This window comes from Tamandua tetradactyla, chromosome 13 (assembly GCF_023851605.1).
Source record: "Tamandua tetradactyla isolate mTamTet1 chromosome 13, mTamTet1.pri, whole genome shotgun sequence".
Lineage (NCBI taxonomy): Eukaryota > Metazoa > Chordata > Mammalia > Pilosa > Myrmecophagidae > Tamandua > Tamandua tetradactyla.
Genome location: NC_135339.1, coordinates 23,188,446 through 23,215,929, shown reverse-complemented (window position 1 = coordinate 23,215,929; position 27,484 = coordinate 23,188,446). Strand labels below are relative to the sequence as shown.

The 27,484-nt window shown below is 38.3% G+C and overlaps 1 protein-coding gene across 6 annotated transcripts in view; it reads right to left on the bottom strand.

The window, feature by feature from the left end:
• The window catches only part of ANXA7 (annexin A7), a 37,905-nt gene extending 19,992 nt beyond the window's left edge, over positions 1 to 17,913 (bottom strand). The window contains exons 1-7 of one of the 6 annotated variants that reach the window (XM_077124952.1): positions 17,791 to 17,842; positions 11,163 to 11,251; positions 6,791 to 6,845; positions 4,877 to 5,081; positions 4,428 to 4,538; positions 3,676 to 3,740; positions 3,186 to 3,251 (exon numbers count right to left, since the gene is read on the bottom strand). In XM_077124952.1, the coding sequence (XP_076981067.1) occupies positions 3,186 to 3,251; positions 3,676 to 3,740; positions 4,428 to 4,538; positions 4,877 to 5,081; positions 6,791 to 6,844 (501 nt within the window). In that variant the 5' untranslated portion in view covers position 6,845; positions 11,163 to 11,251; positions 17,791 to 17,842. Of the gene's footprint in view, positions 1 to 3,185; positions 3,252 to 3,675; positions 3,741 to 4,427; positions 4,539 to 4,876; positions 5,082 to 6,790; positions 6,896 to 11,162; positions 11,252 to 13,898; positions 14,065 to 17,630; positions 17,719 to 17,790 lie in introns of those variants that run through there. The other 5 variants (XM_077124947.1, XM_077124948.1, XM_077124949.1 and 2 more) reach the window with 5 other exon arrangements.
• Positions 17,914 to 27,484: the final 9,571 nt, after the last annotated feature.

Below are 27,484 nucleotides of genomic sequence, written 5' to 3'. Positions count from 1 at the left end.
CAATATACCAGAAACAGAATGGCTTTTAAAAACGGGAATTTAATAAGTTGCTAGTTTACAGTTCTAAGGCCGAGAAAATGTCCCAATTAAAACAAGTCTGTAGAAATGTCCAGTCACATGGAATGATATGTTAATACTTTCGTTTGTTTGTTGTTAAATTTTTTAAATTAATAAATAAAAAGATAAAAAAAAGAAATGTCCAGTCAAAGGCATCCATCCAGGGAAAGAAACCTTGGTTCAAAAGAAGGCTGATGAAGTTCCGGGTTTCTCTCTCAAGTGAGAAGGCACATGGCAAACAGAATCAGGGCTTCGCTCTCAGCTGGAAGGACACATGGCAAACACTGTGTCATCTGTTAGCTTTCTCTCCTGGCTTCTGGTTTCATGAAGTTCCCCAGGAGGTGTTTTCCTTCTTCATCTCTAAAGATTGTTGGCTCATGGACTCTGCTCTGTGGTGCTGCAGCATTCCCCACTCTCTTCAAATCTCTTTCATTCTCCAAAATGTTTCCTCTTTTATAGGACTTCAGTAACTTACGAAGACCTACCCAAATTGGTGGAGACATATTGTCACCTAATCCAGCTTAACAACCACTCTTGATTAATTCACATCTCCAGGGAGATGATCTGATTACAGTTTCAAAGATACAGTATTGAATAGGGATTATTCTGTCTTTAGGAAATGGGATTTAGATTAAAACATGGCTTTTCTAGGGGACATGCATCCTTTCAAATCAGCACAGTAGCCTATTCTATTTCCATTTAAACGCTCTTCCAAAATCTACCACTCTATTAACTTCCACCTACTGGTTATAGTTCTATCTTAAAACGGTAATTGTTTTACCAAAAAGGTTGCGTATATGTTAGTGTATATGTTTTACTTTTTAGTGTTTTATGTTTAAAAATCCTTTCTGTTGAGCCATAAAATGAAGTTTGTAAATTAAATTGTATGCATGCTTAAAGTAAAATAAAATCAAGTCTCATACAAAAAATGATTAAAGTTGCTACAAATTTATAATATGATTAACAACTAACTTCAACAATAAAAAAAAGGTTGAGCCCTTTGAGGAACTGGAGAAAAAATACGGAAATGTTAAATTTACCCATCTGTGAAACCCCTGGTACTCTCTCAAACATTAGGAACTCCCAAGAAAATAGGTCTGAGCCCTTGATTTTGAGGCTTGCCCTTACAAAACTTATTTCTGTAGCACAGAAGCTAAGACTATAATTATGCCTAAGAACTGCTTCCAGGAAACCTCTTTGGTTGCTCAGATGTGCCTTCTCTCTCAACCCAGCTCTTCAAAGAAAATTATTACCCTCCCCCCCCATGTGGAACATGACATTCAGGGGTGAAAGTCTCCCTGACAATGGGGGACATGATTCCCAAGGCTGAGCCTGGCCCTGGCTCTGTGGGATTGACAATGCCTTCAGGACTAAAAGGAAGAAAAGAAATGTAACAAAATAAGGTGTCACTGGCTAAGAGAGTTCAAATGGAGTAGAGGGGCTATTCTGGAAACTACTCTTATGCAAGCTTCAGTTAGATATTGCTAATTGCCACAGTTTGCCAACCCCCAACTAACATCATTCTTGTAGGCCCTGAAGAACACCTAGGGCTCTGGCTGAGACTCTATAAGGGTTTCATGAACGAGGTTTGCTTTCCTGAAGCCTCCAGCCTCCAGAAGGTTTCTAGGCCAGATAAGTTCTGAAACCCAGAAGGGCCAGCCTCTCCAGGAATATCAACTAATTCCATCCCCCTATTCTATATTGTTGACAACCCTTTTCAACATGAAGAGGTTAGAACGTACATAGCCCAAAGACACCTATAGGCTGGGAGGAAGACCAAAGGAGAACCAGGAATTATAACAGAGAAGATAGAATTTAACAAGTGAGTATGACTGCTGAATCACTATAATAATATTTATTTTAGTTTCCAGCGTTTTGGAGCCAGAAGAAAAAAGCTGAAAATGTGGAATGGTAACCCATACTGAATTTTGAAATCTGTTCTGTAACATTTGTTAAAATGTGTTTTGAGTGGCTCAGCAGGTAAGAGTGCTGGCCTGCCATGCCCGAGGACCTGGGTTCGATTCCCGGTGCCTGCCCATGTAAAAAAAATAAAATAAAAATGTGCTTTGAAACGGGACTGGATATAAAAACTCAGAAATGGACAGCACAATACTACCTAATTGTAATGCAATTATGTTAAGACACTGAATGAAACTGCATGTGAGGTATAGGTTTTTTTTTTTTTCTTTTTCTTTCTATTATCGTTTTAATTCTTATTCTTTTGTCTTTTTATTTCTTTTTCTAAATCGATGCAAATGTACTAAGAAATGATGAATATGCAACTATGTGATGATATTAAGAATTACTGATTGTACATGCAGAATGGAATGATTTCTAATTGTTTTGTTAATTCTTTTTTTAATTAATAAAAAATGTGCTTTGAAAATTATTGCTTTTTTAAAATTATATATATTTCACAATAAAAAAATATTTAATAAAAAAAGTTGAAAGCAGTTTACTAGGTGCTTTCGAGGAACATCACTTATTGAATCAGAGAAATGGTCTTGTAACAGAGACTACTGATCTGGTGATCTGGGGGTCAGAAGATCTAAAATCTAGTCACAACTTTTTCTTTCACTAGCTGTGTGTGACCTTGGACAGGTTTTTAAACCTCCCTGGGGGCTCATATCCCTGAAATTCAGAGAGTGAACCAAAACAAATTGCAACTACTTCTGTAATTCCTCTCCTATCCCAGCCCAAACAAAGGCTTGAAAATACCAAATTTTCATGAATATACAGTATGGAAATCAATGAGAACATTGGGATAAAGATAAACAAAAAAGTATACTGTTTACGTTCCAAGCAACTTGTTCAGGACAAAAAAGAATTAATAAAGCAATTAAAGAATGAAACTTGGTGTTAAAATAAGGAGCTATACAAAGGTGGGGCAAAGATCTGATATATGGGGAACCATCTAGCACCAATGAGAAATCAATTCAACAGGCACTAATTGGCTGTCATGATTAAAGCCTGCCAAGCACTACAGGGACATATACATATGTTGTATACAACATATACAGTTGAACTCTCCAGAACGTTGTGAGAGTTAAGCACATGAGATATCAGAAACAAATAAAAGCACATGTAAGAGGCCTAGTGATTACTGAACATTAGAAAACCTTACTCACTTCACTGCTATAATCCAAAGATACAGGAGAGAAAACAGGATAGGAAGGAAAGGATTCTGTATTGATCTGAAAGAAGAGTGGAAAATTACAAAGGTGAAAGTGGAAAATCACCTCTTATCCCCTTCATAAAATAGTGCCAGAAATGCCAATCACTCACTCACCTAAATTTATAGTTATAATTGCCAGGGAGGGGAAAGAAGAGAAAAAAGAACTAAAATCAATGCCAGAGCCCAAGTGAATCTCCAGGGAAAAGTTACCAACACTGCCACCTGTGAGAAGGACCAATTCTTGTCTTGTCAGAATTATCACTACTTAAAGCCCTGGACCAAGCAGAGCAGGGAGTCTATCAGACACAGAGATTAAAGTCTTGATTTACTGTGATAGACCATCTTCTCTACCTCAGGGAAGCCTCCAGTGTCTGCAACAGAGTGCTAACCTTTGGCATTATTCAGTTATCCAGACTAAATTTAAAAAACAGGAGTAAAAATACCTGATTGGGGTAAGGAATCTGCCCTCCAGGATACTGAGAAGGCATTTGCCCTCCAGGAAAGCCACCTATACGTTAAAAAAAAAAAAACAACAAACAGTTCTTACATGATTTAATTTTCAAATCGACATTATTATTAATATGGAGTCATATTTATTAGTTATTCTTTTATTCAGTAGGGTAATTTTTAAAAATATTTTAATTTACTGAATCTAAGACCGACTTTGGTCATAAGGACATTTTTTGTAATATTCCATATCCTACATAAAATCCTAGCACATAATGCTTTTTTTTTCTTTTTTAAGCACTTGAAATACATTAAATTCTGATTTTATCTGAACAGATGTCAGGATACAGTTCTGGGGATTATTTCATTAGTGTCTAAGGGTGGGCAAAGAAGTCTCTGAAGGTTTTGCTTTTTGGCTTTGCGGCAGACTTTTTTTTGCATGGGCAGGCACCAGGAATTGAACCCGGGTCTCTGGCATGGCAGGTGAGAACTCTGCCATTGAGCCACCGTTGCACACCCTGGGGCAGAGTTTTTAATAGAAAAAGGTGGGCCCTTATCTCCATGTTAGTAATTAAACCTTCCCATCAAATTAATACATTTCATGAAACCATATTTGAAATTATTTATAGACGTACTTAGTAAAAATGTTGACTGAAGACTATTCCAAATATAAACTCAGTTTTCTCAATGGCAATTAAAAAATTTGAAACATCATGGTACTGTTTTCCTCTGGACAGCTGGTACCCACCTGGTATTGGGATTTGGGCAGGGCCACTGCCATAGGACTGCGATGGCGGCTGTGGATAGCCAGAAAAGCTTGCTCCACCTGGTGGGGCTCCAAATCCTTGGCCTGGAGGAACTAGAGAAACAGAAAAAGTAAATAAGCTATAGAGCTAATTCTCATGATTTCAAACAATGTTTACTATTGATAGTGGGAAAATATGCTGTTGATGCTGATAAAAGGAGCTCCCTTTTGTCTACATTCAACTTTTCACCATCTCCTTCCCCATTAAAAATAAAGTTAAAAACTTTTACTTCATCTTCCTTACTAACTTCAACATCAAAGTATTAACTTTTTTCTTTAAGACTGACTCTGACTTCATACACAACAAGTAGGAATGAAAAGGATAAATGGGGGAAGGAAGAAGTGCTACAGCAATCCCATATCATCAACTAATTTCGAGTCCCATCACTCACCTCCAGGATAGGACGGGGCTCCTCCTGGCTGTGGGGCACCAGGATAACTTCCGGGGCTTGGGTAACCTCCAGGGACAGGGTAGCCTCCAGCTCCTGGGTAGCCAGTACTTGTTGCTGGTGGATAGGCACCTCCTCCCATTGGAGGAAAGCCACTAGGATAAGGATACTGACCTGGAGGGGGAAAAGATGACTCCTGACCTGCAGGCTGAAAATAAGAAACATTTTCAAATGAAATGGGATCATAAAGAAATATGACCCAGAGAGAAGTATCACCCATCTAAAAAACAAATAAGTGATAACTGTTAAGGTATAGCTTGTTTTTTTTTTTTACATTTTAAAAGTCCCATCAGAAGCCTTAGTCTCTTATACTAGTTTATTAAGACACTTGTCTGTCAGAATCAGTTAAATTTAATTTCACCTGGATTAGGCAAGAAGCCTCAGTTTCACTATGCGGGAGCAAAAATCAGGTTCCTTCCAAATCTTAGGGCTTCAGGAACAAATAACTAAGCTCATTAACGCCTTCATTTCTTAATCTATAAAGAAGAAAATTAGCTCCTTTTTAGCTTGAAGATAGGAATTCATTGCTCTCTTGCAACACACCTGGAATGAAAAAGGTGACCTAAGTCATGGACTAGGTGTGATGTTTTTAGGCAAGTTATTGTTTCTGGACCTCAATTCAGACCAGAAAGTGCCTAATGTGACAGAGATTGTTACGTGTTCATTAAACCCTTTCTCCCCTGGGCACAAAGCTAGACTACATATCCCAGGCTGCTTGCAGTTAGGTACAGCCACATGACTGAATCTTGACAAATAAACATGGACTTGCAACCTGCACTCTAAAGGCCTCCTGCCCAATCTGCCAGGCTCCCTCTGTTCCTCTAGCTTTCCTTTCATCTGCCAGCTGGAAGCAGAGGATTCAGCGCAGGACTCCAAGGGCTCAGACAGTGGGAAAGCCAGTACACAGAAAGAGCCTGGAATCCTGAAAGGCTGTATGGAATGAAGCTTCCTCTACCCCTCCAGCCACTCCTACTGACTTCCAGGCAATAAATTATTATGCTAAACCACTGAGATTTTGAAGTTGTCTCTTTTGGCAATTAGCCTACACTGACTGAAATGGTGCCAGAGTCTAGTTTAGTACATAGACTATTGGGTACATAGAATATTGGGAACATATTCATAATTTTTAACTCCACCCAAGAAAAACTCAGGAGAGCTATATATTCACTTTACATAAGGATACACGCATTATCATTAACCCTTAAAAGCCTCTCTTCTATACTCCTCAGTTTAGAAAGCAGACTGACATAAATATAAAACTGAAATTCACAATCCTTACTTATGCCTCACCTATGAGTTTGGTCCTCATAACAGTAGAGATGTCAGCAAAGTGGAATTTATAGAACATTTATAAATACTCAGAGTCTCAGAACTACAAATACAGAGCCTTCAAAGCCACTACAAGTTATGATCTCTTGAGTCAAGTCTTTCTTAATGTTTTAAACCTTCTAAAACAAGGGTGAATCACTGGTGAGTGACTAGATTTAGCTTACATACATGTTTATTGTCCTATTCAGCTTTTAATACTTAAAAATAATTTCCAGTGTTTAAAATGTAGGTAAATGAACATAAAATCCAGATTTCTGGCTCTACTCGAAAAACTGGAATATCTAGCAGCACTGGGTCTGCTCCCTGCATGGCCTCCTCTGGCTAGAGCTGAGCAGCTGCTGGCTTTCACAGATAAGGTGTGTTCTCTTCAGTTCCCCAATAATACTGGTCTTCACTCACTTATTCTACTCAGTTCCTCTGGGCATCTGCGTTTATGCCCTGGTCTAGCAGATCTGTCAGATCTGTCATGAGCTCATCTATTCAACACCTATTTCAAGCTATCTGAGTATTATAAGTGACAATACTTACAGGATATCCAGGGAAAGGTGGGTAGCCAGTGGGAGGATAGCCTGGGTATGACATTCTGCAACAACAATAAAGTATATCCTCTGTAATTTCTTACACGGTTAATGCCTTTGAAAAAATACATAGCGACAGGGCTTTATACAAAATATAACTTTCTTCAAAAGTATCTGGTGGGGGGTGGTGTAAGGACAGTTCAGTGGTAGAATTCTCGCCTACCATGCGGGAAACCCAGATTCAATTCTCGGTCCATGCACTTCCCCAAAAACAAACAATCAATACAACAAGCAAACAAAAATTCAACAAATGGTGCTGCAATAACAGGATACTTACAAGGAAAAATAATAAAATGTGACCCTACTATAGAGCATACAAAATAAAAAGTGTCTGGCAGATATTCATATATGGCTATAGGAGGTCTAAGCAAAACCTATACACAACTCTTCATTTCTTCATTTAACCATTTGCACCAAGGGAGTCAGTATAGCACGGTAAAGGTTCAAACTTCATTCTCCTCATACCATGAAACCTTTGTCATATCTGAATGCTACCAGTAGTATTACTTAAGTACTATTTTTAAGTCAATTTTTTTCTTAAATTCATTTTGAAAGCACGTTTGACATCATTTTCATAAATGGAAAACGAAGAACTTTCCTTGCCATAAATATAAGGTAACATTAAAATGAAAATCTAACTATTAAAATAAAAAATGATTTCCAGGTGCCACAGAAATTCTTTTGTAGGGCAGTAGAATTATATTATGGGAAACAGTGGTATAATGGTTAAGAGTTACCTTCAGGAGTCACATATACCTGGATTAAACCCTAGCTTGCTGGCTTTTAAAAAAAACTTCTGATTATGGAACTCTTGATTATATTCAAAACTAAAGATAACAGCATAATAACCCCCATGGGCTCATCATTCAGCTGCAATATTTACCAATTTGTAATCAATCTCGTTTCTTCAATACTCTCACTCATTCCCCACCAACAACCCCAATGGATTATTTTGAAGCAAATGCCAGACATCATATCAATTTTACCCACATACACATCAGTATATATCTCTAAAAGCATAAGGATTTTAAAAAACAATAAATTACAGGGCTCTTTTAAAAATATAACTACAATATCATTATCACATTGAAAAATTAATAACAGGTTCTTAATAACATTATATGTGGCCGTGTTAAAATTTCCTATTAACTTTTAAACATTTTTATTGTTTTATTTTTCTTTTGTTTAACATCTTTTTATAGAACATTTAACAAACACATTTAAAAGTAAAGAGAACAGTATTAGGTTGAACTATATGACATTGTTGGTCAACATTTTTTTACCTATGAAAAGAGCAATTTCCTGTGGTTCAACCTATTATAATAGGTTATGAAATATATATAATAGGTTATGAAATACCTATTATAATGAGTGTTCATGAATACTTCATATTCAGTTTCAACAATCATCAAGTGATGGTCAGTTCTATTTTATTTGTACCTCAACCTACTTTCCTTCCCCAGATTATTTTAAAGCAAATCCTATACATCATATCCTTTTACTCATTAGTACCTTCAGTACTTATGACACAAGAACTTCTTTAAAACATAACCATAAAACCAATACCATACCTTAAAATTTTAATACATCCCTAATATCATCAAATATATCAGTGTTCAAATTTCCCCAATTGTCTCAAAATATTTTCTTATAGTTGGGTATTTCAAATCAGTATACAAATAAGGTCCATATATTCTAATCAGTTGATGTGTCTCTCAAGCCTCTTTTAATCTACAAACTCCCCTCCCTTTCCCCCAACTCCCCTGCAGTTGAAGAAACCAGGCAGTATGTCCTGAAGTCTCCTCAAATCTATGAATTTTGCTTATTGAATCCCCGTGGTGTCCTTTAACAGTTATTTTCTATAATTTAGTAGTCAGAAATAAAAGCTTGATCAGATTTAGGTTAATTTTTTGGCAAGAATACTTAACAAGTGTGCTAGTTTGAATCTGTTGTATATTCCAGAAAAGCCAAGTTCTTTAATCCTCATTCAATATTGCAAGGTGGGATCTTTATTGTTTCTGTAGCGATGTGACCCACCTAATTGTGAGTAATAACTTTGACTGCATGGTTTCCATGGAAATGTCTCTCCACTCATTCAAGATGGGGTTGCTTACTGGAGCCCTTTAAGAGGGAACCATTTTGGAAAAGGCCAACAGAGCCCACACAGCCAGAGACTGTTGGAGATGAAGAGAGAAAATGCCCCCAGGAAAGCAGTTGAAGAAGACTGGAGAGAAAGCTAGCAGATGTCGCCATGTGCCTTTCCAGCTTAGAAAGAAACCCTGAACATCATGGGCCTTTTTGAGCAAAGGTATCTTTCCCTGGATGCTTTAACTAGGACATTTTTAAAGTCTTGCCTTAATTTGAACATTTTCACAGCCTTAGAACTGTAAACTTGCAACTTAATAAATTCCCCTTTTTAAAAGCAGTTTCATTTCTGGTATATCGCATTTCAGCAGCTTTAGCAAACTAGACCAACAGGTGTTTTGTGTACTTCCACCAGGAAACATATAATGATCAGCTGTTTCTTTTTTGTAACTGATGAGCAATGACTAGACCTGATTCTATCATTCTGGAATATTCTGGAATTACCTGGAATATTTCTTCAAAGAAAATTTCCCTTTATCAATTATACAGTTTTCCTGGAGTACTGTTTATATAGAAAAGTAGGTTAAAAGTTTGATTCTTTCTCTTTACTGATTTTTAAAATAGTTTTAAAATAGTGAATTGAGGGTGCACAGGTGGTTCAGTTGTAGAATGCTCACCTTTCATGGAGGAGACCTGGGTTTATTCCCAGACCATTCACACCCCTCCAAAAAAAAAAATGTGAATTGATTCCCTAACACACAAGATGATCAATAAAATTATTTTTTTAAGCACCATTAGGAACCCAAGGATTTAAACATATTTGATATGATTCAACCCACTGCAGTTATTATTCTTATTGATGCTCAATTTATCCCAAAGGATAAATTGACCAAGGAAGCCTCTTGAGTTGTTTTGACAAAACCTCAGAAATCTTTGATGGCTTCCTTCCTTGCTATCTGACATGACAACATGGTCCAGGCTCATCTTGTACTTTCCAGGCCCCAAATCTGGAATCAGTCCACTCTACAAGGGGCTATTATCACTGTTAGTGGGAAATGATGTTTAGACATTACAACGTAAGGTTCTAGGGGTGCTCAGTGCTACCTAGCTGATCATTGTTTCTAGGCCTTGTCCTTGGGACAGGGCTAAAACCAGGAAAAACTTGTTTTCTTTTAGAGAACACATATTAGTTCAGACTGATATTTCCAGTTCAAATTTAGGATTACAGTATTTACGTAATTGATTTGATTTCATATTTATATATTTTTCCCTTACACTAACATTCTTGGTTCCTAATGACATTAACATAATTACCTTGCTTTATACTACTAAATTTATGAGTTCAGACTAACAATACCCATATTGTTACTAAAAACATGATTGCTAAAGATAGTTTAAAAATTTTTTTGCAATTATTTTTACCTCTAGGATATACCCTGCTACAAATATATAGTCAAATTATTATGCTTTAAAGATGTTTAATATAATTCCTGTGTGGTCACACTACTAGTTTGAGACACATTTGGTTCATTTTGCTTTTGATTTTTAAAGATTACTTTTTAAAATTTTAATTTAGTTTTGTTTTTCTAATTATGTATAGCTTTTTCTTGGTTCCAAAGTCAAATCTATAAGATGAAATATACTCATGAAAGGATTAGCTTCTATACCTGTCTATTCCCTCCCCCCTATAATTAACCATTATTTTAATGGTTATTCATCATTTTTTAAAATATATAAGATATATATATGTATCACATCTTTCGTAGCTAAAATGTAGCCAATTATATTTTCTTTTTTGTCATGTTACTTTTTTCTTTTTATGGAGCTCACCAGTGGCAGTATAAATAGGAGTCTCCATTTCTTTCTACAACAGCAAAATACTTCACTGCGCTGATAAACCTGTTTATTTGTTAAAAGACATTTGAGTTGCTTCCAGTCTTTTACTATTATAAAGACTGCTGCAATGAATGTCTCATGAAGTTAGCTTTCTGCATTTTTTGCCAATACTATCTTCAGAATGGATTCCCAGAATTAGCATTGCTGCAACAAAGGGTAAAAGCAAATTGAATTTCAGTAGATACCGCCAAATTCCCTTCCAAAGGGATTGTACCACTTATCAATTTCACAAGTTTACTGATAAAATTTTCAATGTAGAATCCTGGCAAGTTGTGTGAATGCAAGCAAGTTACTTAGTGTGGTAGTTAGATTCAGTTGTCAACTTGGCCAGCTGAGCATACCTAGTTTTGTTGCTGCGGACATGAGCCAATGGTACGTGAACTTCATCTGTTGCTGATTTACATCTGCAGTGGGCTAGGAGGCGTGCCTGCTGCAATGAAGGACGTTTGACTTAATTGGCTGGTGCTTAAATGAGAGACCACAATGTAGTACAGCCTAAGCAGCTCAGCATACCTCATCTCAGCACTCACAGCTCAGCCCAGGCCTTTGGAGATGCAGAAAGAAGTCACCCTGGGGAAAGCTGTTGGAACCCAGGGGCCTGGAGAGAAGGCCAGCAGAGACCATCCTGTGCCTTCCCACGTAAGAAAGAACCTCAGTGGAAAGTTAGCTGCCTTTCCTCTGAAGAACTAACAAATCCCCTTTTATTAAAAGCCAATCTGTCTCTGGTGTGTTGCATTCTGGCAGCTAGCAAACTAGAACACTTAGCCTTTCTAAGCCTAGTTTCTTCACCTATAAAATAGGATGCAAAAGTACCTATGTCATGAGACTGTTGTTAGGATTAAGTGAAATAATATATGTAAAGCATTTAGTAGAGTTTTTGGAACATATTAAGTCCTCAATAAATGTTAACTGCTTGATGATAGAGAACTATAAAAATGCAAGATATAAAAAATAATCCCCATAAAATTTGGCCTTATAAATGTATTAAAACACATTTAATAGATTTACCTTCCCAATTATACTGGCCCTTGGGTAATTTTAAATGATTTTGTTTTCTCTACTTGATGGCAAAAGATAGTATGAGAGGTGGTAGAGTGAATAAAGTCTGGGATTAAAGAGGCATTCATACAAAGAGTAACTCTTCTGTGATAATATATGGTAGTCAACAGTTGATAATATTCTCATCAGCAAAACTGACATGGGAACTGTCTTTTGGAAGTTGCAGTCTGCACCATAAATTTGAAAGATATATATTTTTTTAAAGGAGCTAATTTCCATTTAAAAAAGTAAACAATAACCTGGACATTAATTTATTTTAAAGGTGTGGCAATGGTATTATGATTTTTTGTAAAGTATCCTTATCTTTTAGAGATACACCCCGACTATTCACAAATAAAATAATACGTCTGGAAAATGCTTCAAAATAATATGGAGAGATTGTGAGGGAGTATAGATGAAAAAGATCAGCCAGGATTTGATAATTATTTATACTGGGTAAAGAGTACATGGGATGGGGAATGGTGAGAGTGGGGAGAAATTCAACTTCCCCAAGTTGAATTCTTGATATTCTCACAAGCAGTGTGGACAACCAAAGCTATAGGCTGAGCCCCCAGTCTTGGGGTTTGTTCACATGAAACTTAACCCCACAAAGAATAGGTCAAGTCTACTTAAAATTTAGGCCTAAGAGTCACCCCCAAGAGAGCCTCTTTGTTGCTCAGATGTGGCCTCTCTCTCCAGCCAATATGATGAGCAGTCTCACCACCCTTCCCATCTATGCGTGGGACATGATTCCCAGGGGTGTGGATATTCCTGGCAACTTGGGACAAAGATTCTGGAGTGAGCTGAGACTCAGCATCAAGGCACTGAGAAAAACCCTAGAATGAGCTGAGAATTAACATCAAGAGACTGAGAGAACCTTCTCGACCAAAAGGGGGAAGAGTAAAATGAGACAAAGTGTCAATGGCTGAGAGATTCCAAACAGAGTGGAGAGGTTATCCTGGAGGTTATTCTTACGCATTAAGTAGATATCACCTTGTTGTTCAAGATGTAGTAGAGAGGCTGGAGGGAATTGCCTGAAAATGTAGTGCTGTGTTCCAGTAGCCATGTTTCTTGATGATGACTGAACAATACAGCTTTCACAGTGAGACTCTGTGAATGTGAAAACCTTATGTCTGATGCTCCTTTTAGCTACTATATCAACAGAAGAGTAGAACATATGGAATAAAAATAATTAATAGGGGGAACAAATGTTAATATAAATTCAGTTTGAAATAGTGGTAAATGAAAGTGAGGGGTAAGGGGTATGGTATGTATAGTTTTTTTTTCTCTATCATCATTTTATTTCTTTTTCTGTTGTCTTTTTATTTCTTTTTCTAAATCAATGCAAATGTACTAAGAAATGATGAATATGCAACTATGTGATGATATTAAGAATTACTGATTATATATGTAGAATGGAATGATTTCTAAATGTTTTGTTTGTTAATATTTTTAATTTATAAAAAAAGTTAAGAAAAAAGAGTACATGGGAATTCTTTACACTCTTCTGTCTACTTTTGTTTATTTAAATTTTTCCATAATAAACGTTTTTTAAAAAAACTGCACATAAAACAAATGTAGTGTGGACAAAACAAAAACATATATTTGAAGAGAACAATTACTAATCTCATACAAAGGCAAAAGAATATCCTTTCTTGGCTTGACCACAGGTAAAATACTGTTAGTGATCAGTTGTAATATGCCTGAAAAATTTATCTGTATAAAGTCGGATGTAGATATTTATAAAATATCTACCATATCCAAAGCACTGTATTAAGATTGGAAAGTAAATGATCAAAGGCTTAAACTAGCTTTTAAAAGTTACTGGATGGGGTAACAATGGCTCAGTGGCCGAGTTCTCGGCTGCCATGCCAGAGACCTGGGTTCGATTCCCATGCCTGCCCAAGTAATTAAAAAAAAAAAAAAAAATGCTGAGTGTATGTGTTGGGAATGTTTGTGCTCCTTGTAATTCTTTTTTTTAATTAATAAAAAAATTTTAAAGAATAAAAAAATATATTTAGAGGAAAAAAAAAAGTTACCTGATGGATGTCCTGGAGCAGCTAGAAGGAAAAATTTGAGATGATGGTATGGTAGCCCATGACAAACGTTGGAATCTGTCCTGTAACTACTTGTTGAAGACTGCTTTGAAAAACTGCTTTTTTCTTTCTTTGTATATATGTTATATTATACAATAAAAAAAGTTTAAAAAGTTACGGACATAGGTGGTTTGGTGGTAGCCTGCTCACCTGCAATGCCTGAGACCCAGGTTTGATTCACAGCCCATGCACTACCACCCCACCAAAAAAAAAAAAAAAAAAGTGCTACTGGACAGATTGGCAGGCAAGTAGAGGAACAAGAAACAAAAGGCGGAATATAATTGTGAGACAGTCACCAAAACAAAATGAGAGAAGGGGTGTATAAAAGCCTTTAGTATTGGTGTGGAATTACTCATTCCACCACCAGATCACAATTAATATCCTACATGTCATTAACCCCACTACTTAAATTACCCATTACTCCACTGTAGTAAGTAACCCAATATTTTCTTTTCTTCCTTTAAAATGCTTTGTCTATTCCTCCTGTCATTTCTGTTCTTGTGGGCACATCCTTAGACCAGGTTTTCATCACTTGATCTCTAATTTACTAAAATTATTTCTCCATTTATGTCCTTGCTTATAATCTCCCATTCTTCCAACTTCCCAAGGCACTTGATGAACTTTCCTAAAATGCTCTTTCAGCATAGCACTCTTCAGCTCAAAAACCCTCAATAACTACTGCTGGAGTATCAAATGTAAATCAAACAGTTTGACACTTAGGGCTCCTTAGTACTGGCTCCAATTTATCTCTTAGTAGCCTCAATCCCAATGCAAAATCTCTACCTCCTGAACCATTCCCAACATGCCTCTGCTTAATCCCTCTTATCTAGGCTCACTCACTCCTACTTGTAACTGATTTAGCCAGCTCAAACCTCTCTCCCTTCTGAGAACACTGTACTAGATAAAATAATATCTTTCAAACTTTACTATGTAGGCGGATCACCTGGGGATCTTGGTTAAAGTGCATTCTCTACTTCAATAGTTCTGGGATGGGGCCTGAGAGCCTGCATTTCTAAGAAAGCCTCCAGGTGAGGCCGAAGCTGCTAGTTTGTGGATCACACATCAGTACCAGAAAATTTTGGCATTTCTGGCTTTACCATCTACCTTTGTTCTTAATTTTCTAAACTTTTAAGTATGTTTTGGCTCTTCTTCCCAGGACAACTGTAAATGACTCATATTTCTTTTATATCAAGACCTCAAAGAAATTCAATTAGTTCCATTCAATATTTATGAAAGTCCATTATGGAATAAGCACTGTCCTACATGTTGGTAGACAGACAGGGCTGGGGTGTAGCGGGGGTTGGGGGTGGGTAGGATTCTGCCTTTGGGTTCACAGCATAGGAAAATGAGACAATAAATTTAACTTATAGTGTCCTCTATGATATAAGAACAGGATAGAAGTTTAAAACTTGTTAAACTGAGAATAAGTAGGCATATATTCAGTCAAAGTTATAAGTTAATAAGAAAGATTACAAGACAATAAGAAAACCAATCCAGTCAGTTCTAAAATAGTCATTTGGGATCCAAAGGCCTGGGTAAACAATAAGTACAGGCTAAATTGTTTTTGCTTTCTTCTTCTCTGACCTGGTTTGTATTAGGAGTAAAGAAAGGACAATAACATCTAAAGAACAGTCAGAAGGACCAAGGGAAAAAGAAGTCAGGGTCAAAAGAAAGGGGAAAAAAATCTGAAAATAACTTTGAGATAAGTTAATAATTTTAAAGGCAACTAGTAGTTATAGTACAAGACTCCATAAACAACTGAAATGTCCAGTGACAAAGTCCTGTTTCCACAAACTTTTTATTTTTTTAAATCAGGATCCTTTTCCTTTGCAATTTCAACTCTAGAAGCTCCTCTGAAATCTCCACATACTTTTGCTACTATATTAAGTTTTATCTTTAAGGGCCTAGCAGAATTATGTCAACAAGAGTTTCAAAACAGAATGAGAGTAAAGCAAAGACTATCTGCATATAAAAAAAGATTTAATGCAATTATAAGAAAGTGAATTTGGGTACATTTTGACAATGTACTTATATAAACACCTAGAAAGCAATTCTATTTCCAGGAATGTCTATGTCTTATGGAAATACTTGCACAAGTGCAATATTATGTACGTACACGGTTATTCATTGCAGTATTACTTGTAATGGAATAAAGCTGAAAACAATCTAATCGTCCATCAATGAGGGACAGGTGAAATCTTGAATAGCCACACAATGGAGTCTTAAAAATGAGGCAGCTCTTTATGTTCTCCAAGATTTTACTATCTCCAAGACACAGTTGGAGAAAAAAAGCAGGTTAAAAAATAGTGCATAGTTTGCAACCATATATGTAAAAAATACACATAGGTTCTTTTGCATAGGGAGACTAAATCTCTGAAAGGACATCCAAGGAAGTAGAAGCAGTAGCTGCCTCCTGGGAGGAGAGCTGAGGCATCATGAGGAGACTTTTCAAGGTACCTTTAGCCCTTTTAGGTACATTGTACCATGTGTAGGTATTACCTATTCAAAAGGTAGACTTACAAAGATTCTGTAAAAAGCGAAATGAATCGCAGAGTTGACTGGCAAATTATTTAACTGTGCGTAGGTGAATACGAAGACTATCATGGGGAATCAGCTTTAGTTCTTCTCTTAAAACGCTCTGTCAACGACTACTTTTAAAAGACGAGAAAACCATTCCTGGTTCTCCAAGCCATTTCCACCCAGTGAGTCATTTACTAAAAGGGGTGTGTCTCACAGATGGCAAGAAGCCCAGGAACACAAGAGGCAGCTGTTACAAATTTATGAAACAAATAACAAAACAGGAAGGGTGTCTGAAGATGGCCAACAGCAGATACTACAATTTTTCATAGTCCAGAAAGGCCATTTAAATCATCAGCTAGAGTCCTTGCATAAATAGCCTGGCAGTATGGCTAGCCTTCTCCTCCCTAGACAGGGCAGGCAGACACATATGGGGGAGGGTTGAAAGGCAGCTTAAGTTTGCAGAGGCCAAAATTACCTCTTCTACCTGCCTATTTAGAACTCAAACCTCCTTCTTTGCCTGAGAAGTAATTCATTACAGTTATTGTCTAAATAGGACAGATTACTTTATCGGACTAGCTCCCCATCAGTTCACACACACACACACACACACACACACACAAAGGAGTTTAAAGGCAGTCTGAAGGTATAGTGCTTTCTTCTCATTTCTATCACTTTATAGTAGACATGCGCCAACTCTCTCTGTACTTGGTTTCCTTCACTGAGAAGTGTTGGCACAGGACTGACTGGTTTTAGCACACGTTTGCTGCTGTTCTAGAAATAGGAATCAAATCTGAAATGCTATTTCCACGAGTTTCCAAGAACTATAAACCCGGGCTAGTGTACAATTTTAAGTTTACACATTCTGCCCTGGCGTTCACTAAGCACAACACAAATTTCCCAAGTTTCCCTAAATTTGCTGTGTCACCGGAAAGCCTATTCACCCTCCAGACTTCGTTTTCTGCGCTGCTCACTGGCTTCCCTACTCGCTCGAGGTCGCTTAAGCAGGGCCACCCTCTGTCCCGGCCCCCACCTGCAGCCCACCTGCCTTAGGGCGGGGGCTCACTGCACCCCTTCAGGTCTCGGGATCGCAGAGGACCACAGAGCACCGACTAACTGGACTTCTTCGGAACCCCGCAAGCACCGCGACCACCTCACCTATCCCCATTCCGACGTTCCCGCCGCAGCCAGGTCCCACCACGCACGCACGAAGGCGTCCGCCACCCTAAGGCCCACCCGCCCCTCCGTCGCGGCCAGGCGCGGGGTACAGGGCGGCCCGGGGACGAGAAGGCCGGGAGAACAGGGGCGCCGTTCCTACCCGAGTCCGAGGCAAGCGCGTCACAGCCCAGCTCGGTCGCCAGCAAAATGGAGCCGGGGACGGGCTCAGAGAAGGCGGGGCTCAGGGACTACCGCGCGAGCCCGTTAGGAGCGCGGCTTCAGGCGGGAACGCCCTGAGGAGCAGGAGTGGGCGGTGCCGGACAGAAGAGCCGCGGTGCGGGACCTAACCCCGGTGTGGCACCTAACCCCGGTGTGGCCTTTCCCCTGGGTCCCGCTCTGCAGTTCCGCCTGCGGAAGAAGACGCTCCCTTCTGGTGACCTAGCCTGTTCTTTAAGATTTCTCGGATCTAAGGACTGTGCTTTTACCTCTTCTGGGCTCACCAAGTCATTTAGTACGTTGCAGTGGCGCTGGAGGGGGATTCCGGAGCCCCGGCAGAAAAAGGCCGAGTCTGGATGCAGCCCCTCGGCCTCTGAAATGCCCTGTCTGTCCTCCCAAGTATCTTCTAAGGAAAGGGACCCCTATAAGATGAATTAATATTTACTGGGGAGCCTAAGTAGTCGAAACTCGAGATGAAATAATCATAACTACCTCATAAATTACATGGTTTTAAACTTCTCCTCATGCACAATACTTGGAGACTTAACATCTGACATACACATTAGCATTAAACATTTGAGGCAACTGCAAGGATTCACACCAGTATCTTAAACTCATTTAAAAAGCTTATATTCTAGAGTAAAAACCAGCAACCTTTTACAGTGGTTCTCACAATGTGGTCCCAGATCATCATCAGCAGCAGCATTATCTGAAAACTTGTTAGGAATACAAATTCTTGAGCTCTGACTTAGACGTACTGAATCATAAATTCTGGGAGTGGTGCCTAGCAATCTGTGTTTTAACAAGCTCTCCAGGTGTTCTAGATGCACACTAGCATTTGAGAATCATGAACCTATTCCGATACATGCTTTTCTACCCAAAAGTTTCCAGCTTTCTATCCAAAAGCTTCCTTCTGGGTGGGTAGGGGGTGAAATGGGTTAAAGGATTTTCAGTGGAAAGAGCAAAGTATACATGGCCGCACAACAAGTTGGAAGCTGATAGAGGTGGGTCACTGCCAAATTTGGCAATATAAACAAACCTGCATAACAACCCAGCATTTCAATACCGAGCTCCCACCAGTCTGTCTACCTGGCAAAATAATGGGCCTTTCTGTCATACCTGCCCACGCCCTCCAGAAATTAAGCATTCCCTAAATCTGTCCTTCTTTGTTCACTCAACACTACTCCCTTGGAGATCCCATCCCTACCCTTACCTCTGCCTTAATTTCCATCTTAAAAGGATAGTCTCCAAACCCTTTATTTCCAGACCACGTTCCTATTACTAGGCCCAAATATCCAGTAGCCTGTTATTCAGACACCACCCTATTTCCTGCTTTCTTTATAGCACTTAAAAGTATATAAAGTTCGATTGCCGGTGCCTGCCCATGCAGAAAAAAAAAAAAAGTATATGAAATTCTGCTTACTGCTTGTCTCCCCAACTACAATGTAAGCTCCTTGACGACAGGACTTCTATCTTGCATTTCTAGAGCCTAGTGTAAGTGCTCAATAAATATTTAATTGATTACAACAGGGCCCCATAACTTAATCCGACTATTTCATCAACTGATCAAATAAAAGATGAAAACTGTTTCTAATACTGGAAGAAAAACTGTCTCTTTAGAGGACATTTCAGAATCCAATGTGGTGCTATCCTAAAGACTTTTCATTGGTAGTTTTGACAATGATTTTTCACTTTACGGGCTGACTTCAGAAAATACAATTCAAATATGTTTTCCTTGCTTATGTCAGTGTTCTGTTAAATCCTTTAAGGGTAGTGGTCATCTTAGAATCCTCAGCACTGACCATGAATTTAGTCATTTAAACTTTTATGAACTATCATAATCAACTTACTAACCATCTAAAGTTGTAAGTTTCTGTCACTTGTTACTGTCTGTTCTGTCTCTTGATTAGGCTTGATAATCAAGAGGATGAAGGCTGACCCTTCATCCTTCACAGTCAGTAACCAAATCATAAATTTTACATTCATGTTCAATCTACAAAATGTCCCTATCTACTTACTTACTTTACTTGTTATAGATATTACCTCTTGCTTTCAGTACCCACTGGTATCACTTTAGCTGACACCTCCATTATCTCTTATTTGAACTGACAAGAGCCTCCTCACTGGCTTTTCTATCATCAAATCATCTTACACAGTACTGCCAATTCAAGCTCTTTATGTCACTAAGCAAAACTCAAAGTGGTATATGTATTCAAAATTCAGTAACAGCTACCATTTATTAAATGCCTCCTATATGCTAGACACTGTATTAAGCACTTAACATTGTCATTTTTTCATATTTTCCGAGCTTTTTATTTGGTAGCAGCTTTATTGATATAATTAATATAGCATACAATTCACCTACTTAAGTGTACAATTCAGTGGTTTTTAGTACATTTAGACTTGTGCATCTATTAGCACAATCAATTTTAGAACATTTTCAACATACCCTTAAGCCATTACTCAATCCCACCTTCCTTTCCAACCGTATGCAACCACTAGTCTACTTTCTGTCTCTATATTCTGGGTATCTTGGGGGTTTTTTTGGGGGGGGGAGCATGGGCAGGCTCTGGGAATCAAACCTGGGTCTCTGGCATTATAATCTGGGTATTTTAAATATATGAAATCATATACTATGTAGTCTTTTTGGATGGCTTCTGTCACTTAGCATAGTGTTTTCAAGGTTCATCCATTTAATAGCATGGATTGTTAATTCATTCCTTTTTTTTCGGGGGGAGGGTGGATGGTCCTGGAATCTAACCTGGATCTCCTGCATGGAATGTGGACATTCTAACCACTGAACAACCTGTGCATCCCCTAATTCATTCCTTTTTATGGCCAAATAATGCTTCATTGTATGGCTATACCACATTTTGTATATCCACTCATCTACTGATGGCTATATGGTTGTTTCTATTTTTTGGCTATTATGAATAATGTTATGAACATTCATCACAAATTTTTTGTATGAATGTTTTCATTTCTCTTGGTATATACCTAGGAGGAATTGCTGGGTTATGAAGTAACCTTTTGAGAGGCTGTCAAACTATTTTCCAAAGTGCTTCACCATTTTATATTCCCAACAGCAGTTATATGAGGGCTCCAATTCCTCCACATACTTGCTTATACTAGTCTTTCTTTTTGATTAGAGCCATTCTAGTGGGTGTCAAGTTGTATCTCATTGTGGTTTTGATTTGCATTTCCCTGGTGACCACAGATGTTGAGCATCTTTTCATGTGCTTATTGCCCATTTGTACATCTTTGGAGAAATGTCTGTTCAGTTCATTTGTCCAATTTTTCAGTGGGGTTGTCTTTTTATTACTGAGTTGTGAGAATTAAGTCCCTTATCACATATATGATTTACAAATATTTTCTCCCATTTTGTGGGTCATCTTTTTACTTTCCTGCTGGTGTCCTCTAAAATACAAAAGATTTCAATTTTTATGAAGTCCATTTCATCTATTTTTAATTTGGTTATTTGTGCATTAATAACCATTGCCCATCCCAGCTCAAGAAAAATTATCCCTAAGTTTTCTTCTAAGAGTTTTATTGTTTTCACCCTTGTATTTAGGCCTTTAATACATTTTGACTTAATTTTTGTGTATGAGGTGGGGATCCAACTTCATTTTTTTGCATGTGGATATGCAGTTGTCCTATGTCATTTGTTAAAGACTATTTTCTTTCACAATGAATTGTTTTGGTACCCCTACCAAATATCAATTGACCAAAAAAGGAAGGATTTATCTCTGGACTCCCAATTCTATTTCACTGATCTATATGGCAAACCTTATGCCAGTACATTGTCTGGATTATTGTTGCTTTGTAGTCAGTTTTGAAATCAGGACATAAGAGTCCTCTAAACTATGCAAACATTCTCATTTAACTCTTAATGTAACTCTGGGCCCTAGGTATTATTCCTGTTTTACAGAGGAGGAAACTAAGACTTCAAATTTCCCAGGGGTACAAAAATATTTGGTGGTTGCCCTGGGATTCATAATCAGATCTACATTAATTCCAAAGCCCATGTTCTGAGCAGTAGGCTATGCTCCCTCTATAATATGGTCCCAACCTATCTACCAGACTTTATACTAAGTACCCTAAAATACATCCTACAAAATTTCTGCCCCCATACTTCTTTTCCTGTTGCTCTTTCTATCTGGAATGCCCTGCCCTTCATCTGTTTCATAAAATGATAATTCACAAGAGTGATCTCTTTCCACTTTATTTCCTTAGCACTACAAGTCTCTCTTATGGTTCTTACTCCACATTAACTCTTATAATAAGGTTATCTCTGTATATGAATTATTTCCCTTCCTAGGTTAAAAATAAGGACCATGTCTCATACATCTTTGCATCTCCCCCAAGACCCAAATATAGTACTTTTCACATGGTGAGTACTAACTAAATGTTCTGAATGAATATATGAATTCTAAAATTACCCCTACCAGAATGGGCAATAAGGAGGGAGGCAGTTGTGAAAGTGAGGGGGTTCTTGGCAAGGTTGCAGTAATGAATATCTAGGGAATGTCCTAATCTTGACAGTGTAATAAGAGAAGGATGACATGAGACAAGGGCAGAGTGGCAGTTCCAGAGACTGATGTTAATGATTTCCTTGGCCAGAGAGAAACCTCCAATTTTGAGGTGCTGTGTGCAAATGAGTAATACTTGCTAATGAATGAAAAATAAGATAAAACAACAGCTGAAGAAGCTTAAAATTGAATTTATTTTATTATAGACTAGGGAATAACAAATAACTCCAGTAAATCTGATTAAGTCTGATATACCCCAGGATATCTAAAATATAACATCAGGGCAAAAAGTTGCTCTAGGGACAGAAGTTTCCAACAGAAAATGAGATATTTCCCTCAAAAAAAAAAAATCAGGAAATAGAACAGTGCACCAATTCTTACAACCTTCCCCATATTCCCAACCCTTTCCTTAACTTGCCCATTTTTGCACCAATTCAAGTCTTTAACATCTTTCTAATATTTAACCCAAATTGCTGGATAAGAAGAAAGTCTTTTTCATAAGAACAAGGTGGCTGTCTTCTTATTCTTTTCCTCTAGTAGAGGACACTGTCTTCCGGTTCCAGTCAAAAGGTATAGCTTCCTTACAAAGGAAATTGTTAGGAATTCTAGTCTCTGGAAAGACAGATACCAGGGCCCCTTGCCATCCACTGATATCTCCCAAATGTCTCATTAAATCATCAATTAAGTAGCAAAAGACTTTACTCCAGGTAAATGAGAAGGCCAAGTGTGGGAAGAAAAAGAAAGCAGAAGATGAGTAAAGGGAAGAGAAATGTACTCATCTATAAGGAGGTACGAGTGAGTCAGGAAGCTATCACAGATAAGAAGAGGTCAAACCGTGTAAGCAGTAATCAATGTAGAGACATTATAATCGTGAAGTAGAGGCAGGGTGGGGAGCCAAACCTTCATCAAGTCTGGGGTGGCATGGAAAACTATGGGACAAATATGGAAATGATAATAGGAAGGGATGGGCTGAAGTAGACCCTAAGCAAGATACTTCAATCGTGTCCATCCAACCCCTAGCTTTTTACCATCATCTTTCACCCTAGGTTCACCAATGGAAAATTCTGGAGCCAGGTATAGCATATATAGCTAATGATCAACCAAGGTCACCATCATAATCAGACCAATGAATGGAATTTCAAAGACAGAAGATACAAGAATCAGGATGGAAAATTTCCAGGGGAGCCACCAAATATTCCCCTGAATAAATGACTTTTACCTAGGTGGAATCCCACTAACAAATCTGGATGGGCTATTTGCCCAATTTCTATCTGTTCTTCTCACAAGTTATGATAGAGGCCCCTGGGGCCGCTAAACTGAGCATTCAGGTTCCACGGGTGAGGTTGAGGTGCTCTATTATAAGCCAGTAACCAGTCTATACCATACATGATTACACAGAAGCCAAAGTGTCCAGGAAACATGTAGCCAAGCGCATTATTGTCCTCAGGGCAAGTAAGGAATCTCTCCACATGGGAGGTACCAACCAGATGCACTTGCCTTCCTAATGTCTATACCCAAGGCCCAAAAAGCCCTAGTCCCAGAATCAATGGCAGGACAAGACAGCCACTTCAAGGAACTGTGTAGGACATCTGGTTCTAGCCTTGGCTATCCTACACTGGCCCACAGGGTAGTCAAGGCATGACAACCTCACACAGCAGCCAGTGTAGCATCTAGCTATTAACTCCCACATTGAAAACCAGGTGTTCCAGCCCTATACAACCTCAGCTGGTGTTCTAGTTTGCTAGCTGCCGGAATGCAACACACCAGAGATGGATTGGCTTTTAATAAAGGGGGCTTTATTTTGTTGGTTCTTCAGAGGAAAGGCAGCTAACTTTCCACTGAGGTTCTTTCTTACATGGAAGGCACAGGATGGTCTCTGCTGGTCTTCTCTCCAGGCCCCTGGGTTCCAACAACTTTCCCCGGGGTGATTTCTTTCTCCATCTCCAAGGGCCCGGGCTGAGCTGCAAGTGCTGAGATGAGGAATACCAAGCTGCTAGACTGTGCTACATTGCGTTCTCTCATTTAAGCACAAGCCAATTAAGTTAAACGTCACTCATTGCAGCAGACACGCCTCCTAGCCGACTGCGGATGTAATTAGCAACAGATGAGATTCACCTACCATTGGCTCATGTCCACAGCAACAGAACTAGGTGCTTTCACCTGGCCAAGTTGACAACTGAATCTAACTACCACAGCTGGCCATGATGAAGGTCCTGAGGGTAGGACAAAATCACTTGCAGGAAAGAAGGAACAAGAGAAGTAACCTAATCCTTCCCTGGCTTCCAAATTTCCTTTTACTACTGATCACAATTCCCTCCATGTTTACTGCCGCAACCAGAAATGCTTCATAATGGCGTGCTTTTGTATCTTCCTTGAAGTATGAGCAACTATGACCATTTTGGCAATGTTCCCCAACACTACCATTCCATCTGTGACTAGAAGCCATTGCATGAAATGGTTCATGATCACAAGACACAGCTCTTAACAAACCCTCTTGTGCTGGACAATCTGACCTTTGGTACTCTGGACCACAGTATAGACATTTTTGCACAGAAAGGGATCCTCCTATACCATAAAGGTGATTAAGGGATGTCTAGGGAAGGCAATTAATATTTCTGCATCTAGGAAGGAAGATCACTGGGTTGGGAGGGTAAGAACAATAACTGCTAATATGCCAAATTTGGTGACTATGTTTGGAGAGGGAAGGTAAAAGGGATTGGGAATATAATTATCTTGGAAGATAGTGACACCTCAGTCTCTATCTGTAACAACTCACTACTTGTATCACTTTTAGGAAAAAAAATCACCAAAAGTTTGCAACTGCCACCTCATCAAAGGTATGACCCTTGACACCAACCTTCCCAGGACAGATGTGGTCTTACTTTTGGGTACTCATGAGAAGGAAGGTAGAAATTCTACTGTCTTGCCTCCCCAAAACACCAAAAATCAATAGGAATTCAGCCGTGTTCTAATCTGTGTCCTGGATCACACCTAATGAGGAGTGGGCCTCAAGTTATTCTGAAAACCCTCAGACCTTTCCTTCAGGAATGAAGTCTTAGAACAAGGTTATTTCTGGATGTCATCCTCATTATTCCTCCATAAGTTACCTCTTGCAGTGCTGGAAGGACTTTGGAATTCAAAAGGCCACTAGAGAGTATTTGACATTGAGCACAAAATCAGAATGTGTCCTTCAGCCTCTGGAACATTTCCTGAGGACATCGAAATCCAAAGCCTAATACAGGGATAATCCCATCTACCATCAACCTGCAGAGACAGCATGGGGGGAGTAACAAAAGGGAAAAAAGTATGTCCAAGATCTCTCATTTCTTACACCTGGCCTCCCTACATTTCTACTACACCCATGTACTATCTTCTATAGTAATAAAACTGGCAAGAGCCAGGATGAGAAAAGCCCTCATTGCAAACATCACGTTTCCAAAACTCTCCTTCCATCTTCTAAAATTGCTTCTAACCAGAGACGACATCTCTCTCTTCCATAGACCCAGTCATTCACTTTATTTTTCACTTTTCATGTTCAACTTTTGAAGGATCAGCTGGGATAGGCCAGGAATGTTATTCTACATAGAGATGATGCCAAGTGCATCAATGCTAGGCCAGGTTTTGAAAGGGTGTGAGGGGGATTTCTTGTGCCTTCATCACCAGGACCACAAAGCCATGGTCTGTCCACTGATATCTGGGAACTATATGGATAAGACATGGAATGGACTTTTCAAGCTGGACACATATGTGTGTACATATACTAGAACTGATCTTTCACTCCTCATTTCAAACTTTCAGACCTAGGCCCTTATCAAGATTAGTAAGATTTATTTATTGATTAGCACAGGCAATTGTGAAAAAAGGGGAAATAATTAATATAATTTATACATGTATATGGTTCACATATAAAGTTTTCTATATAATGTAAATATATATGTAAGTAAGTGCATAGAAAAAGGTCTGACAGGCCTCATATAAAACCGCTAACTGTTTAATTCTGAGGAGGGGAAGAAGGCACTGAGATGACAGCTGGGTTAATCAAAGGGGACTTTAGACTTACATGTACAGCTTTACATTTTTATTATAATGTATTCATATAGTATTCATGTATTTAAACCATCAACTTAAGAGGAGAAAAATGTATCAGAAGAGGTTGTCCAAAATTACAACCTAATTGGAGTATTTAACTGAGTTTTGGAAGTAAAACATTCATTTTAAAGACCTATCATGATATTTATAAACAATAAATCAAGAAGCATAAATTAAATGTGATACAAAACGAGCACCACAATGTTGAGTTAGGTAATCAAAGCAAGTTAGGCAAATTGATGAGGAAAATGTCCTAAAGAGGAGTGTTTGGAAGCAGAAGTAAGCCCACACCCACCCACTACCTAGCTGGAAATCTGTGATGCCCTCTTTCCCCATCCTTTCTTCGTCCCTTTCTCCTTTCTACAAGTGCTGAGTAGACAAAAGGGACCAAGCTGGAAGAAGTAAAAACATTCATTCATTCAACAAATATTTATCGATAAAGTTATTTGTAAAATATTATGTGGAAACAAATATGAAAAATATATGTATCATCTAAATATATTATAGAGAGATTAAATGAAAATATAAGGCAATATATAAATACTGTAAGAAAAGTGAAACTATCAGAAGAAGAAATTATCTTTGGTTGGTGAGCTAAAGGAATACTTCATGAAGGAGGTAGCTTTAGGAATGAACCTGGAAAGATGGGAAGTTTAAATACAAGGAGATAGGGAAAAAGGAATCTCAAATACAGAGAACACGCATGTCCAGACAAAAATTTGTACACAAATGTTCATAGCATTATTCATAACAGCCAAAAAGTGGAATCAGCCCAAGTATTGTGGAAGGATGAATGGATAAACAAATTGTGGTATATGCATACAATGGAATATTAATCAGCAAAAAAAGGAATGAAATACTGATACATACAACAGGGATGAGAACTCTACCTGCTGAGCCACCGTGGCCCACTACACACAACAGGGATGAACCTTGAAAACATGCTAGTAAAAGACACCAGATACAAAAGGCCACATATTGTATGATTCCATCTATATGAAATTAAAATATTCAGAATAG